General features: G+C 45.1%; 1 protein-coding gene across 1 annotated transcript; it reads left to right on the top strand.

The window, feature by feature from the left end:
• Nucleotides 1-543: 543 nt before the first annotated feature.
• SLC51B (solute carrier family 51 subunit beta) lies at nt 544-15,805 on the top strand. Its single transcript, XM_048482212.1, has 4 exons — nt 544-854; nt 9,640-9,794; nt 13,526-13,616; nt 15,348-15,805. Exons 2-4 carry the CDS (start codon nt 9,647-9,649, stop codon nt 15,562-15,564), a joined length of 456 nt encoding a protein of 151 aa, XP_048338169.1. The 5' UTR covers nt 544-854; nt 9,640-9,646; the 3' UTR covers nt 15,565-15,805.
• The last annotated feature ends 851 nt before the right edge of the window (nt 15,806-16,656 follow it).

Genomic DNA, 16,656 nt, shown 5'->3' with positions numbered 1-16,656 from the left:
CCGGCGGGCCGGATGTGGCCCGCGGGCCGTATAATGCCCAGGTCTGCATTAGAATATCAAGAGAAGTTGTCTCGAATTGAGATGTGTCTTTCTTCCTGTGTTCAGAGTTCTATTGTAATTTATAGATAATGGGTGATTATCATTTTTATCGCGCTGTGACTCTTTATTATAAATTTCATAAACATTTACTGGTTGTCTTGTATGCAGCAGGGAGTGATTTGGACAGTATTTTATTTGTACTTGCCACTCCTGGGTTTGGTGTTGTGTTTACTTTTGACAGTACATACATTGTTCGGCTAGATTTATCTTGCGCTTATCTCTCGATGGTTTCTTGTTTTACATCACAGGGGCCATGAGTTACAAGCGACCGATTGTTTCTTCATTGAAGGAGGAAGCGTGAAACAAACGGCCCGCTGCGGAAAGGTACAACTCTTATCAGCAGCGACAATAAGATAATGCAGCCGTCTCCCTCGATCTAAGTTCATTTCACGATCGCAGGGAAGTCCTTTTTTATTTCCAGGAGAAGAGGGGGATTTCACATCGCTGTGGACGCTTGAGTCAAACAGTGACAAGATCTGAGAACTCCACTACTGAAGAGTTCACTCACCTTTAGGGGTATGTGCCGAGTGTGGGTAGGAGTGGGTGTGGAGATTCAGGGATGTTGCAAATGACAGGGCAACGAATGGCAAAAGTCATCCCAGCAAAGGTTACAGCTCAGGGAATGAACTCAGAAGATTGAGCAGCTAACCTCCCAGAGCCCAGAGGCACCAAACAGCGGAGGGGGAGACTTTCTTTGGACAGCTGCATTGACACAAAAACATCTGCCCCTCCTCCAGACACAAACAGAGTTTCTGGTAAGTTCTCTTTTAAATGTTTAAACCGGGGGGCAAAGGTAAACCGGTAAACCGAGGAAATATTTCAGGACAGCAGCGTGGTTTCTTAAAGAAAAGGTGTTCAGACTTAAGCTTACTTGGAACTTTGGTTCTCGGCCTCAGACTGCAGGAGATAACTATGGTGCTTCAGTGAGGGAGACTAATGCATGTTGCCCATGCTCAGAGGCATTTCACGTGCCTATTCTTGGCATTTTCTGAGGCACTGAAAAGAAATTCTGGGGAGAAGACTCAATGAAAGCCCTCAAAATAAAAAAGAGAGTAGTAGTAAGTAAGTAGTATAGTATAGTATAGTATAGTAAATAGTATGTTTGACGGGGGAGTCCTGAATTCAAATCTCTCTTCAGCCAGAGAGCACAGGAGATCACCATGGTCTAACTGCTTCGCTTCTTGCAAACTGAGCTACTTTCCATGGTTCTCTTGAAGTAAAATGGGAGTAGAGATGACGCTGAGGAGAATTTTTTTAAAAGCCCCACAACTAACCCAGCTGTTTTAACCTACTGATGGGAGATAGCTGCCCTTTTTGGATGTTACGCCCACATATTATCAGCAATCTCCCAAGCCTGCTTAGATCTTTATGATGTCCACAGTCACTATTATTATTATTCTTCATCATCATCATTATTATTATATTTTTATATTTTTATATTTTTATATTTTTATATTTTTATATATATATATATTTATTTATTTATTTAATTTAATTTAGTATACCGCCCTATCCCCGAAAGGCTCAGGGCGGTGTACAGATAAAACATCAGCTAAAAACATACATATGATTAAAACAACAGTCATATCTTAAAACATCGCCCGCGCCCTCCTAATGCGAAATAATGGGTCCTGATGGTATTAGGGCCCATGGGGGTAAAAAGGAGGGGGCTGTCTGAACTGGGGCGATGGGCGTATGTACAACTGCCGCGGGCAGAAATGAACACTGGGGATTTCAGAGCTGTGGGTCATTCATCCAGAATGCCAAACACATCTGTTGCTCGGTTCAGCCAACATGGTGACGCTGTGTGCCAGGGGTAGGTAGGTAGGTATGTATGTATGTATGTATGTGCGTAGTGGCTAAGAGCAGGTGCAGCGGTGGCGTAGTGGCTAAGAGCAGTGGCTAAGAGCAGGTGCACTCTGATCTGGAGGAACCGGGTTTGATTCCCAGCTCTGCCACTTGAGTTGTGGAGGCTTATCTGAGGAATTCAGATTAGCCTGTACACTCCCACACACGCCAGCTGGGTGACCTTGGGCTAGTCACAGCTTTTCGGAGCTCTCTCAGCCCCACCTACCTCACAGGGTGATTGTTGTGAGGGGGGAAGGGCAAGGAGATTGTAAGCCCCTTTGAGTCTCCTACAGGAGAGAAAGGGGGGTATAAATCCAAAACTCTTCTCACTCTCGTATGTATGTATGTATGTATGTATGTATGTATGTATGTATGTATGTATGTATGTATGTATGTGTCAGACTCCCAAACGCTCTGATTGATCAAAGGATTTTATTGGCAGACTTCAGGGTTCAGGAAAGAAGACGACTCTGAGGGAAAAGGCCCCAAACAATTGATAATATGTTCCACATTCCCCACCCCCATATGAAAGTATAGGCTCATTCCGCACATGCAGAATAATGCTCTTTCAAACTGCTTTCAGTGCTCTTTGAAGCAGTGCGGAATAGCAAAATCCACTTGCAAACTGTTTGTGAAAGTGGTTTGAAAATGCATTATTTTGCCTGTGCGGAAGGGGCCAAAGAAGCGAGGCTAGATTCAGACACGAGGCCCATCCCAGCAGCAGACACTCAAGGCCGAACCAAGAGATAATGGTGCACCTGCAAAAGCGAAAGTAGCTCCAAGCGTGTCCCCCTCTCGACTGAACACCCCAATGTCAGACAACAGTCTGTCCGTCCGTCCGTCCGTCCCACCTTTCTCCTTGGTGGGGACTCCAAAGCCACTTAAATTACTCTCCACTCCTCCAATTTTACCTTCCCAATGACCCCGTGAAGTAGGTTAGGCATTGCCCACGTTTATTTGGTAAGTATCCATGCTGGTACTCTAACTACTGCACCACAGTGTCTCTCTCCCATGGGTAGCCCACTGCTAATGTTGCCATTGTCCTTGTAGACATGGATGTAACATCTATGTTCAATAGAAAAATATCCGGATGTCCTCGACCAGGACTAGAGCTTTCTTAGCTCTGGTCCTCGTCTGGTGGAACACTCTGTCCGCTGAGACCTGGGGTCTGTGGGATTTAACCAAGTTCCACAGGAACCTGCAAGACGGAGCTGAAGGCAGCAACAGCATTAAGCTAGATGACGTCCCCTCCCTTCCTTCACTCCCTTCTTCCTTTTCTCCCTTTCTATCTGATCTTTCACCTTTCCCCTCCTTTTCTCTTACGAATATAATGCCCAGCTCACTCTCTGATAGTTTAGTCGGCGCCATGAATATATAAAGATAGCCTATGTTGATTGGATTGTTTGTTTTACTGGTTGATCTATTGCTGGAAGTCGTCCTGAGCCCGTATGGGGGAGGTTGGCCTGGAAATCAATCAATCAATCAATCAATCAATCAATCAATCAATCAATCAATCAATCAATCAATCAATCAATCAATCAAATAAACCAACCAACCAACCAACCAATCAATCAATAATGGACTCCATCAGCAACGCAGAACAGGAAAGAAGGGAACATCAGATGACTTTTTTTTCGCACTGTCCTAGGATTGCCAACATCATGTTGGTAAATTCTTGGGGATTTAAAGGTAGACTCCAGTGCTGTAGGAAGCAAAAATGGCATCCAGGGCAAAATGGCGGCTGCGCCCCATCATGCCCCCCAAAACACCCCTTACCTTTTTAAAGCAAAAAAAGCAGCCTGCTGCAGGCCTGCGGTGGCTCGACGGGAGGGGCGGGGAGAGCGATTCTCCACCCCCCTGCACTTGCACCTGTGGCGTTTGTCTCCACCTTCCCCGTTTTAGCTCCACCACTGGTAAAGTCTCAGTCGATATATACAGTCAAACCTATACTGAAAAATTTGAGGCCAGCCATGCCTAAAAAACAAGGACCGTCTATATAGGGATACAAGGCAACGAGGTATAAGCAGTTAGTTTGAGTATAATTTCAATAGATACTTCATAAACCGTTCATAAAGATTATTCAGAAAGATATATTGTGATGTGTCAGACTCCCAAACGCTCTGATTGAACTGGATATAAAGGTAATTAACAACCATATAATGAGAGCATGTCATCAACATTGTCCATGAGGCACGAAACCTGCAATAGTCATATTGCGTTCCAGTCAGTTGAAAGAGTCCGTATTCAACGAATAAAAAATATTCAACGAATAAAAAATATTAAGACGAATTGTGGTAGTAGACAGCAGCAGCTCCAGCAAGTGATGAAGAAACTACGGCTTGCATTATATGTTTGTTTATTACCTTTATATCCAGTTAAACAATCACAATATATCTTTCTGAATAATCTTTATGAACGGTTTATGAAGTATCTATTGAAATTATACTCAAACTAACTGCTTATACCTCGTTGCCTTGTATCTCTCTATATATAGTCCTTGTTTTTTAGGCTTGGTTGGCCTCAAATTTTTCAGTAAAAGTCTCAGTAGAGCAAGGTATGAGGAGAGGATGGGACTCAGTGGGGAATAATGCCAAAGAAGCCACCTCTCAAGGCAGCCATTTTCTCTGTCATCTGAAGATCAGTTATAATTCCAGAGGATTCCCAGGCTGTACCTGGAAGACGGTAACCCTCGCTGCACACCACCAGGGTTATTGTGGCTGGCCGCGTTCCAGAAGTGCATTCTGAAATCAAAACTCATGCACACTGGCAAACGGCCTCCATGCAGATTGTGGGAACTGCCTGGGCGGATAGCCATAAATGTGAACTTTGAATGGCTAAGAGTCTGAAAGCAGGGGAAATGATTAAGAAGGTCACTGACTGAGCGGCTGCATGACTCCCTCTGAACATGGGCCATGGTGTTCATCAAAGGCAGACCCATCGTGCCTGTTTCTCACAAATGACAGATGAGCAGGGAGCAGCAGTAGCGTAGTGGTTAAGAGCAGGGGTACTCTAATCTGGAGGAACCGGGTTTGATTCCCGCTCTGCTGCTTGAACTATGGAGGGTTATCTGGGGAATTCAGATTAGTCTGGGCACTCCCACATACGCCAGCTGGGTGACCTTGGCTAGTCACCGCTTCTCGGAGCTCTCTCAGCCCCACCCACCTCACAGGGTGTTTGTTGTGAGGGTGGAAGGGAAAGGAGATTGTAAGCCCCTTTGAGTCTCCTGTAGGAGAGAAAGGGGGATATACCGTATATACTCGCGTGTAAGTCGACCCGCATATAAGTCGAGGCACCTAATTTTACCACAAAAACTGGGAAAACTTATTGACTCGCGTATAAGTCGAGGGTGGGAAATGCAGCAGCTGCTGGTAAATTTCAAAAATAAAAATAGATGCCAATAAAATTACATCAATTGAGGCATCAGTCGGTTAAATGTTTTTGAATATTTATTTCAAAGAAAAACAGTAAACTGGCTCTGTAAGTGGAAAAGAGGGTCAACAAGAACAATATGGTATCAACAATAACTTTAAAAGTACAAAAACCTTAGCTCAACCAGCAACCAAGCTAAAACACAAGAGTTAAAATCCTCCAAAACTGGATTCCTCATCATCATCTGTATGCCCAAATCTAACCCAACTTAGATTTTAAGAGGGATATTATCAGAAATGGAAAATCTACTATTAGCTTCCATTGTAAACAATGGGGGATGGGGCATCCCCTTTGGGGGTCAATAACTTTGGATCCCCAGACCCAGACTTCACCAAACCTGGCTGATATCATAAAGAGATTCTCCTGATGAGACCAGCCAGGTTTGGTGAAGTTTGGTTCAGAGGGTCCAAAGTTATGGACCCTCAAAAGGATAGCCCCATCTACTAATGGCTCCCATTGAAAACAATGGGGAATGGGGGCACCTCATTTGGGGGTCCATAACTTTGGACCCCCTGAACCAAACATTACCAAACTTGGCTGGTATCATCAGGAGTGTCTTCTGAGGGTACCCTGAAAGGTTGGTGCCGCTAGCATAAAAACTGGGGCCCCTGCTGGCCGGCAAAGTAAAAACACACAAAAAATTTTAATGACCCGCATATAAGTCGAGGGGAGCTTTTTCAGCATTAAAAATGTGCTGAAAAATTCGACTTATACATGAGTATATACGGTAAATCCAAACTCCTCCTCCTCCTCCTCCTCCTCCTCCTCCTCCTCCTCCTCCTCCTCCTCCTCCTCCTCCTCTTCTTCTTCTTCTTCTTCTTCTTCTTCTTCTTCTTCTTCTTCTTCTTCTTCTTCTTCTTCTTCTTCTTCTTCTTCTTCTTCTTCTTCTTCTTCTTCTTCTTCTTCTTCTTCTTCTTCTTCAATATCTTGGCCTGGGCTGAGACTGAGTCTGGAAGGGGGCTCCCAGGATGAAATATACTTCCATACCAACCCAAAATCCACTCCCCAACTCGCATATAGAAAACAGGAGTGTCAGAGAGAAGACTGGACTGGAACCTTACTCCCTAACATGGAAGTTTCTATGAGCAGAGACTTTTCCTTTTCTTTTTTAAGGTACATCGCAACATCTGGTACTGCTAAGAATCAGGCCCCTTTTGGTACTTGTGAGATCTCCGACCATTTAAGTATGCACTACTTACCCCGTGGCTGTTTGCTTTGCAGTGAGATTTCCCCCTGGTTTTTTGTTTGCACAAGGATTCTTCGCCTATGAGCCAATGTGCCATTGTTACGAGGATGATTGAGGGACTGGAGCACCTTCCTTATGAGGAGAGGCTGCAGCGTTTGGGACTCTTTAGTTTGGAGAGGAGACGGCTGAGGGGGGATAGGATTGAAGTCTATAAAATTATGCATGGGGTAGAAAATGTTGACAGATTGAAATGTTTCTTTCTCACAATACTAGAACCAGGGGGCATCCATTGAAAATCCTGGGGGGGCGGGGGAGAGAATTAGGACTAATAACAGGAAACACTTCTTCACGCAACATGGGATTGGTGTTTGGAATATGCTGCCACAGGAGGTGGTGATGGCCACTAACCTGGATAGCTTTAAAAGGGGCTTGGACAGATTTATGGAGGAGAAGTCAATCTATGGCTACCAATCTTGATCCTCCTTGATCTGAGATTGCAAATGCCTTAGCAGACCAGGTGATCGGGAGCAACAGCCGCAGAAGGCCATTGCTTTCGCATCCTGCATGTGAGCTCCCAAAGGCACCTGGTGGGCCACTGCGAGTAGCAGAGAGCTGGACTAGATGGACTCTGGTCTGATCCAGCTGGCTTGTAATTATGTTCTTACCTCCCCCGCACATGTCCTAGATCAGTGGTTCTCAACCTGGGGGTCGGGACCCCTTTGGGGGTCGAACAACCCTTTCACAGGGGTCGCCTAAGACTCTCTGCATCAGTGTTCTCCATCTGTAAAATGGATAAATGTCAGGGTTGGGGGTCACCACAACATGAGGGACTGTATTGAAGGGTCGTGGCATTAGGAAGGTTGAGAGCCACTGGCCCAGATGTTTCCATGCAACCTCTATTTGGGGAGGTTATGTAGCATTACTTTGCGAAACCTGGTCGATTTCACGTCAGTTTCACTGGATCTATGGCTGCAGCAATATTTTTAAGCCCTTCTGATTGCTGTGAAATAGGCTGAAGAGCTGGGGGGGGGGGGACTGCTGAGATGTGGGCGGTGGAAGGCATGGAGGAGCGAGAAAAAGAGAGTCCTAGCAAAGCAAAGTAAAGCCTTTATTGGCATACATAGAACAACAGCAACAAAACACAGCAAGCATAAACATTTTAAAAGGCAAAAAGGATAGCCTCAGATAAATACATATTGTTACTGGCTCTGAATTATTTCCGTAACAAAGCTTGCAACCTCTTCACAAAAAACAGAATCAGAATGATTCAACAAGAGAAATAATCTAATCGAATCTGATAACTCAGATTGGAAGAGAGGGTGTAGATCAGGGGTGGGCAATTATTTTTTCCATGGGGCCACATAAGAAACAGAAAATATTGTGGAGGGCCGACTGTGGGCAGCAGGCGCTTGAGAAGCCCGCGAGAAGCCGGCAGCCAAGGCAACCGGCTTCTGCGGGGCTTTCAAAGGTGCCTCGCTCCCCAGCATGGCAGGGGGGCCAGTCAGGGTCATCCGGCGGGCCGGATGTAGCCCGCGGGCCGTATAATGCCCAGGTCTGGTGTAGATTGACATATTTAGATCTAATTTTAGCAAATTTAGTGCAATGTAATACCTGGTGAGCCAATGTTTCAACTACCTTAGAATTACAGCTACACAACCTTTTAGATTTTTCCAGGTTATTAAACCTGCCATGTAGTAAGGCAGATGGCATAACATTGAATCTAGCAATTGTGAAGGCTCTCCTTGAGCAGGGGTTAGTTAGAAAATATAAGTAGTGGACCATACGACCCTGCTCAAATGGAATTAAAAGTTGTGTGGGAGAGCAAGTTCTTTTAGCTGCTAGATACAGTTCTGCAAATTCCCAATCTAAGAGTCGGTCTTTGAGTAGCTTCTGAGCAGGAAAGAGAGTGATTCGAGAGACAAACCGATAGATACAATTTTATTTTCAATCAGAGAAAACCAGGGGTTAGCCTGTTAACATATATGGATCTCCTTTGCTCTCCCTGTGAAGGGAGAGAAAAAGTCACACTTCGGAAGCTTTCAGAAACCGTGGGGATTCCCACACAAACAAAGACGATGAGATAACTGAATTTAAAAATATTGTCCAGTAAGAATAGCCAGTGGCTTCCTTCGGAACCTCGTAGATGTAAGCACCGTCCTGAAGTTATGGACAGAGATGTTTACCAGATACAATACTCTGGAATGGCCGTTTGGGGATGGTTTTAAACCATGGAGCAAATTTTGACTAGAAATTATGGAACTGTCAATCATTTGCATTTCCATGCAACAAATATCAGTTCCTCTGGTCGCCTTGGAAGGCGGGCTCTGTGGTGTTACACCCCACTGAAGCCCCTCCCCTCCTCAAACCCCACCCTTCTCGAGCTTTACCCCCCAAACCCCCCAAGTAATTCCCAACCTGGCGACCCTGACTCCTACCCCTTTGGTCAGTTACATAACACAACACAAGCCTTTATTGGCATATAAAACAGGACAAAATTTTAAAACAAAACAAGGTTAAGAAATGCAATTAAAACTACTAATTTCCAGTATAAAATCTGCAACAGTTTCACAAAAGAGCACATCAGAGCTGTTCAGGAGATTGGGTATCTTATAACACTCATGTCACTGAGAACATTGCAAGAAAATGGAATTCATGTATTTCATGCGTATCTTATTGTATTTAGGGCAGTCCCTTTGGTCAGTTTTCTTTGTTGATCTGTCGGCCCCCTTTTTCTCGCCGAAACTCTAGGCTCCGCGTTTGGAATATGCTGCCACAGGAGGTGGTGATGGCCACTAACCTGGATAGCTTTAAAAGGGGCTTGGACAGATTGATGGAGGAGAAGTCGATTTATGGCTACCAGTCTTGATCCTCTTTGATCTGAGATTGCAAATGCCTTACCAGTCCAGGTGCTTAGGAGCAGCAGCAGCAGGAGGAGGCCATTGCTTTCACCTCCTGCATGTGAGCTCCCAAAGGCACCTGGTGAGCCACTGCGAGTAGCAGAGAGCTGGACTAGATGGACTCTGGTCTGATCCAGCTGGCTTGTTCTTATGTTCTTATGTTCTTATGTTCCCTGCCAGTCTGACCATGGATGGAAACCGACATGGGATTCCTGCTCCAGCCCTGACCAGCTCAGGACCTCACGATACAACAGCAGGGAGCTCTTATCCCGAAATGGACATGATGACGCCAGAACAGCTGCAGGAGATGATATGGTTTTTCCGAACGGAAGACTGTAAGTTGTCATGCCGGCCAGCATGGTGCAAAGATGTCGGCCTTCGGGCGTGGGGCTGTGCAGGGAGCTGCAGTGGCGTAGGAGGTTAAGAGCTCATCTATCTAATCTGGAGGAACCGGGTTTGATTCCCAGCTCTGCCACCTGAGCTGTGGAGGCTTATCTGGGGAATTCAGATTAGCCTGTGCACTCCCACACACGCCAGCTGGGTGACCTTGAGCTAGTCACAGCTTCTCGGAGCTCTCTCAGCCCCACCTACCTCACAGGGTGTTTGTTGTGAGGGGGGAAGGGCAAGGAGATTGTAAGCCCGAGTCTCCTGCAGGAGAGAAAGGGGGGATATAAATCCAAACTCCTCCTCCTCCTCTTCCTCCTCCTCCTCCTCCTCTTCTTCTTCTTCTTCTTCTTCTTCATCATCATCATCATCATCATCATCATCATCTCTGGACTACAGAGATCAGTTCCGCTGGAGAAAATGGGTGCTTTGAAGAAGAAGAAAAATTGGATTTATATCCCCCCCTTTCTCTCCTGTAAGGAGACTCAAAGGGGCTGACAAACTCCTTTCCCTTCCCCCACTCACAAAAAGCACCCTGTGAGTTAGGTGGGGCTGAGAGAGCGCTGAAGAACTGTGATTAGCCCAAGGTCACCCAGCTGGCATGTGTTGGAGTGAAGCATAGTTTAACATTAGGAATATATTATCGTCCCCCTGACCAAAGTGCACAAGAGGATTCTGAGATGGAAAAAGAAATTAGAGAGGCCAACAAAAGCAAAAATGTCGTGGTAATGGGCGATTTTAACGATTTTAACTATCCCCACATAAACTGGAAAAATGCATGTTCAGGTCATAGTAAGGAGAGAACATTCCTGGATATGCTAAATGACTGTGGCTTAGAGCAGATGGTTGTAGAACCAACCAGGGGAGAGGTGATCCTAGATCTAATTCTATGTGGGACCCAGGACCTGGTGCGGGAAGTCAGTGTTGTTGAGCCGATAGGGAACAGCGACCACAATGCTGTCAGATTCAGTATCTCTGCATGCGAACAAGTGACAACTACTAATGTAGTTACATTTGCCTCAGAAAGGGAAATTTCTCAAAGATGAGGGGGATAGTGCGCAGGAAGCTGAAAGGGAAAATCAAGAGAGTCAAAAATGTCCAAGGTGCTTGGAGGTTATTTAAAAACACAGTCTTAAAAGCTCAGCTGGAATGTGTTCCTGGTGAGGTTAGGAAAGGCAGCGCCCAGTCCAAAAGAAAGCCACCATGGTTAACAAGGGAGGTTGAGGAAATTATTAGGAAAAAAAAGATGTCTTTTAGAAAATGGAAGTCCAACTTAACTGATGAAGAATACCAGAGAGAACACAAATGGTGGCAAAAGAGAAGCAAGTTAGCTGTAAGGGAGGCAAAAAAGGATTATGAGGAAGGCATGGCTGCGAACATCAAGACTAGCAACAAACAGTTCTTCAAGTACATCAAAAGCAGGAAGCCAGCTAGGGAAGCGGTAGGTCCGTTAGATGATGAAGGAACAAAAGGTGTGCTAAAAGATGACAGGGAGATTGCAGAGAAGCTGAATGAATTCTTTGCATCTGTCTTCACCCAAGAGGAGGTGAGGAAAATTCCTGCACCTGAACCGAGCTTCTTAGGAGGTGAATCTGAGGAACTAGCGAAGTTAGTGGTAGACACGGCAGAAGTTCTGGCCGCCATTGATAAACTAAATGCTCACAAATCCCCTGGCCCAGATTGCATTCATCCAAGAGTTCTTAAAGAGCTCAAGCATGAAATTGCTGATGTTCTCACATTAATATGCAACTTATCCCTGAAATCAGGCTCCATCCCTGAAGACTGGAAGATGGCCAATGTCACACCAATCTTTAAGAAAGGGTCTAGGGGGGACCCGGGAAATTACAGGCCAGTCAGTTTGACGTCTGTTCCTGGTAAATTAGTAGAATCTATCATTAAAGATAAAATTATTAAACATGTAGAAAAGCAAGACCTGCTGAGGAAGAGTCAGCATGGCTTTTGTAGAGGCAAGTCCTGTCTTACAAACTTACTAGAGTTCTTTGAGGGTGTAAACAGACATGTGGATAAGGGGGAACCAGTGGACATTGTCTACTTGGATTTCCAAAAGGCTTTTGACAAAGTTCCTCACCAGAGACTGTTGAGAAAACTCAGCAATGAAGGAATAAGAGGGGAAGTCCTCCTATGGATTCAAAACTGGTTGAGGAACAGGAAACAAAGGGTGGGTATAAATGGGAAATTCTCACAATGGAGAGATGTCGGGAGTGGTGTCCCCCAAGGATCCGTTTTGGGACCAGTGCTCTTTAACTTATTCATAAATGACCTGGAAGTAGGGGTGGGTAGTGTGGTGGCCAAGTTTGCAGATGATACCAAATTATGTAGGGTGGTAAGAACCACAAAGGATTGCGAAGAGCTCCAAGCGGACCTTGATAAATTAGGTGAGTGGGCTAAGAAATGGCAAATGCAGTTCAATGTAGCTAAATGTAAAGTGATGCACATCAGGGCAAAAAATCCAAACTTCACATACACGCTACAGGGGTCAGTGCTATCAGTCACAGACCAGGAAAGGGATTTGGGCGTCTTAGTTGATAGTTCCATGGGAATGTCAACTCAATGCATGGCAGCTGTGAAAAAGGCAAACTCTATGCTGGGGATAATTAGGAAAGGAGTTGATAATAAAACTGCAAGGATTGTCATGCCCTTATATAAAGCAGTGGTGCAACCGCACTTGGAGTACTGTGTTCAGTTCTGGTCGCCACATCTCAAAAAGGATATCGAAGAGATAGAAAAAGTGCAGAGAAGGGCAACGAGGATGATTGAGGGACTGGAGCACCTTTCTTATGAGGAGAGGCTGCAGCGTTTGGGACTCTTTAGTTTGGAGAGGAGACGTCTGAGGGGGGATATGATTGAAGTCTATAAAATTATGCATGGGGTAGAAAATGTGGACAGAGAGAAATTTTTCTCTTTTTCTCACAATACTAGAACCAGGGGGCATTCATTGAAAATGCTGGGGGGAAGAATTAGGACTAATAAAAGGAAACACTTCTTCACGCAACGTGTGATTGGTGTTTGGAATATGCTGCCACAGGAGGTGGTGATGGCCACTAACCTGGATAGCTTTAAAAAGGGCTTGGACAGATTTATGGAGGAGAAGTCAATCTATGGCTACCAATCTTGATCCTCCTTGATCTCAGATTGCAAATGCCTTAGCAGACCAGGTGCTCAGGAGCAGCAGCAGCAGCAGAAGGCCATTGCTTTCACATCCTGCACATGAGCTCCCAAAGGCACCTGGTGGGCCACTGCGAGTAGCAGAATGCTGGACTAGATGGACTCTGGTCTGATCCAGCAGGCTAGTTCTTATGTTCTTATGTTCTTAAGCTAGTCTAGTTCACCAGATAAGCCTCCACAGCTCAAGTGGCAGAGTGGAGAATCAAACCCGCTTCTCCAGATTCAAGTGTGCCTGCTCCTAACCACTACGTCACGCTGGGTCTTTGGAATGCGAACTTTATGGCATTGCATGCCACTGAGGTCCCTGACCTCCCCGGGCGCTACCTCCAAATCTCCTGGAATTTCCCAAACTGGAGTTAGCAATTCTGTGCCCCCTCTCTCTGCCGGGGGCTAGGGGTGACCCAGCAACCCTTGGGGGAGAGAATGCTGTTGGGTGGAAGGAAACCCTATTTGAGCTGCTAACTCACCTTGCTGTTCAAATTGTGCTCTCTCCCAGCTTCCATGTGGAATTATTGCATGCTCGCCCTGTCGTTTGCGGTTCTCCTCCTAGGTATTGTACTGCTGGCAATGAACACCATGGCAAACAGGTAAGGGGGAGGATGGGACTTTATTGTCGCAGTGGAGGGTTTTTTGGGCAATGTTTGGCCAGGTGTGCAAATTTGCCGTTCCTTTTTTAAAAGGTGCTAACAGAGCATCCAACTCCAGTTTCGTGTATCTGCTTGTACATTTCTGTGCAAATCTAGTCTTTTCTAAACATCATCCAAACTGGTCTAGATTGGTTGCCAAATTTTGTACATTTGTTATAAAGGAACGCAGTCCAGTGAGCAGGCAACTGATATTGTATTAGAGATACAGGTATATGAATATATGGCTCACAATCATTATTAATTATTAATATTATTACTATTATTATTTTAATCTAGGATTGAACAAATGGGAGTGCAGATAGGCCGAAAGACAATAAGTAGGCAAGCCCACACATATATGAATAATTTTAACTTGAGTGACTCATTTTAACGCTAAATTATGGAATGGATTAATTTTTACGCTAAGTTATAGATCGGATTTATTTTAATTCTAAGTTATGGATTGGATTTATTTTAACGCTAAGTTATGGACTGGATGTATTTTAACTCTAAGTTACCGTATGTATGGGACAAGTGAAACAAATTAGGCCTCAGTGTTGATTTTAGGGTAGTTTATATATTACAATTACACTGGGAATTACAATGTTGAGAGTGTGTATAGAATTTGTTGATCCTTGACTGTAATTTGCTGGTCTTTGACTGTAATAAATTGAAAAAAAACCCATCATCTTTGGGGATGGGAGCACGGACTAACCATGATCCATGATACTCTGGGCTACTTGAAAATATGGTTCTCCTTGAAATTACACATAGACTAATAATCTGCTGCTGGTTGTTCCCTTCCCTAAACAGCAGCAGTGGCATAGGAGGTTAAGAGCTTGTGTATCTAATCTGGAGGAACCGGGTTTGATTCCCAGCTCCGCCGCCTGAGCTGTGGAGGCTTATCTGGGGAATTCAGATTAGCCTGTGCACTCCCACACACGCCAGCTGGGTGACCTTGGGCTAGTCACAGCTTCTCGGAGCTCTCTCAGCCCCACCCACCTCACAGGGTGTTTGTTGTGAGGGGGGAATGGCAAGGAGATTGTCAGCCCCTTTGAGTCTCCTGCAGGAGAGAAGGGGGGATATAAATCCAAACTCCTCCTCCTCCTCCTCCTCCTCCTCCTCCTCCTCCTCCTCTTCTTCTTCTTCTTCTTCTTCTTCTTCTTCTTCTTCTTCTTCTTCTTCGTAAATAAGCATGTTAGTGTAAAAATATAAACAATTAGTAAATAATCACAGATGCTGCTGGTTAGCTTAAATAAAGGCCACTAAAGAAAGAAAATAAGGAAAGGGTAACACGGAAGAAAACAATAAGTCTTCTTTAGTTTGAGCTACATGCTGCTGCTACCATTTGAGGTGCGACTCGAAGAACAAGGATGGGAACTTACTTTTACAACTTCCACTCAGTCGCGTATGGGTGTGGAAACACACAGTCTAGGAAATACATTAATCTGCTAATGGCAATCATTGGATCGCTTCATTAATGCAAATAACTGGTTACTTGAGGTATGCTAATCTAGCTGGCGTTTACTAACAAACAGCATCGTTAACTCTTTCATGACTGAAGAGCTGACACTTGCGAGCTTCTTCGGTCAAGGGAACAGTCAGGAGGGCCCATCGCTGTGATCTTAATTCCTGGACAAAAACATACAGGAGAAGACATGTTTATTCTGTTCCTTTATTCTTTCCCCTTAGGAATCGGAAGGCCAAGCTTTTACACAGTGACAGCGAAGGATACAAAGCCGCGGAGTCCGACGGGACGGAAATAAAGCAAGCGTTTGTGACTCTGAAGGAAGAAGCTGCCGCAGAGGATTTGCTCCCCAAAGTCCAAAATGCAGGAGAGGTGACCGTCCAGTGGAAGGACGGGAACGTCACAGCTCTGTACACAGACGCGGCTGAACAGGACGTATAACAATGAATGGGATTTTGTTCTAAAAGAGTGTAACGCGCCTCTGGCTCCAGGGAACAGTCTGCATTTTTTTGATGAGGGCATCAAACAGAGCAGAGGTCATGGAGGAAGGGTTGGAATTGGGTTTCGAGTCGCGGGTAGGGGTGACACATGCCAGTTTCCATCATGTTAGATGTGGCGCAACCGTCTGTATATCGATCATTTATTTACCTAATGTACAGCCTGCCTTTCTCCTCAGTGGGAACCCAAGTGACTCACATCGTTATCTCCTTCTGTTTTATCTTCACAACAGCCCTGCAAGTTGGCAGAGCAATTTACCAAGCAAAGGGGCACGGCCTGATTAAAGGGTGGGAAAAGCTTCATTCAGGAGCGAACACATTTAAAAGTGAGGAGGAGAGACAGTGATAGGTCTTAGCTCCATGGTGGCGAACCTTTGGCACTCCAGATGTTATGGACTACAATTCCCATCAGCCCCTGCCAGCATGGCCAATTGGCAGGGGCTGATGGGAATTGTAGTCCATAACATCTGGAGTGCCAAAGGTTCGCCACCACTGTCCTAGCTATATCACTAGCTGAGACAGAGAGACTCTGGCCCTTTATTGCCCCAGGGCAATTTGCTCCACAGTGAAGTCACCCTGTATTCATTTAAATTTGCAGAAGTGCCCCACTGATTCCTCTGAGTCTAGCCCCCATTTTGCCTGCCCCCAAGTCAAGAGGTTGTTTGTCATCTTTTTTAAAAAAATGGAGATGGGGAGAGAGCATTTTTTATTTTTTTATTTTATTTATTATTAGATTTTAACAATCCATCGCACCTATGATAGATCTAAAGCGTTAACACTTTTTTTAAAAAAATAAGCCCCATTGATTCCCTGGAAATGCTGCACACGGAGTAGGTGGAACTGCTCCTGCGTGGGCGGGAAGAGGGGAGGAGGAGCAGAAAACCCCAAAGAAGTCAACACACAGTGGTTTGCTTCACTTCCCCTGTGCAGGTGTGGAATAGTCACGCTTTACCGGCCTTCACAAACCACAGGGATTATCCGATCTGCAGTGCTTTAAGTTCTGGATGGGGAAAATAAGAACATAAGAACATGCCAG

This window comes from Sphaerodactylus townsendi, linkage group LG17, assembly GCF_021028975.2.
Source record: "Sphaerodactylus townsendi isolate TG3544 linkage group LG17, MPM_Stown_v2.3, whole genome shotgun sequence".
In the NCBI taxonomy this organism is placed as follows: Eukaryota; Metazoa; Chordata; class Lepidosauria; order Squamata; family Sphaerodactylidae; genus Sphaerodactylus; species Sphaerodactylus townsendi.
This window is presented reverse-complemented; position numbering and strand designations above follow the sequence as displayed.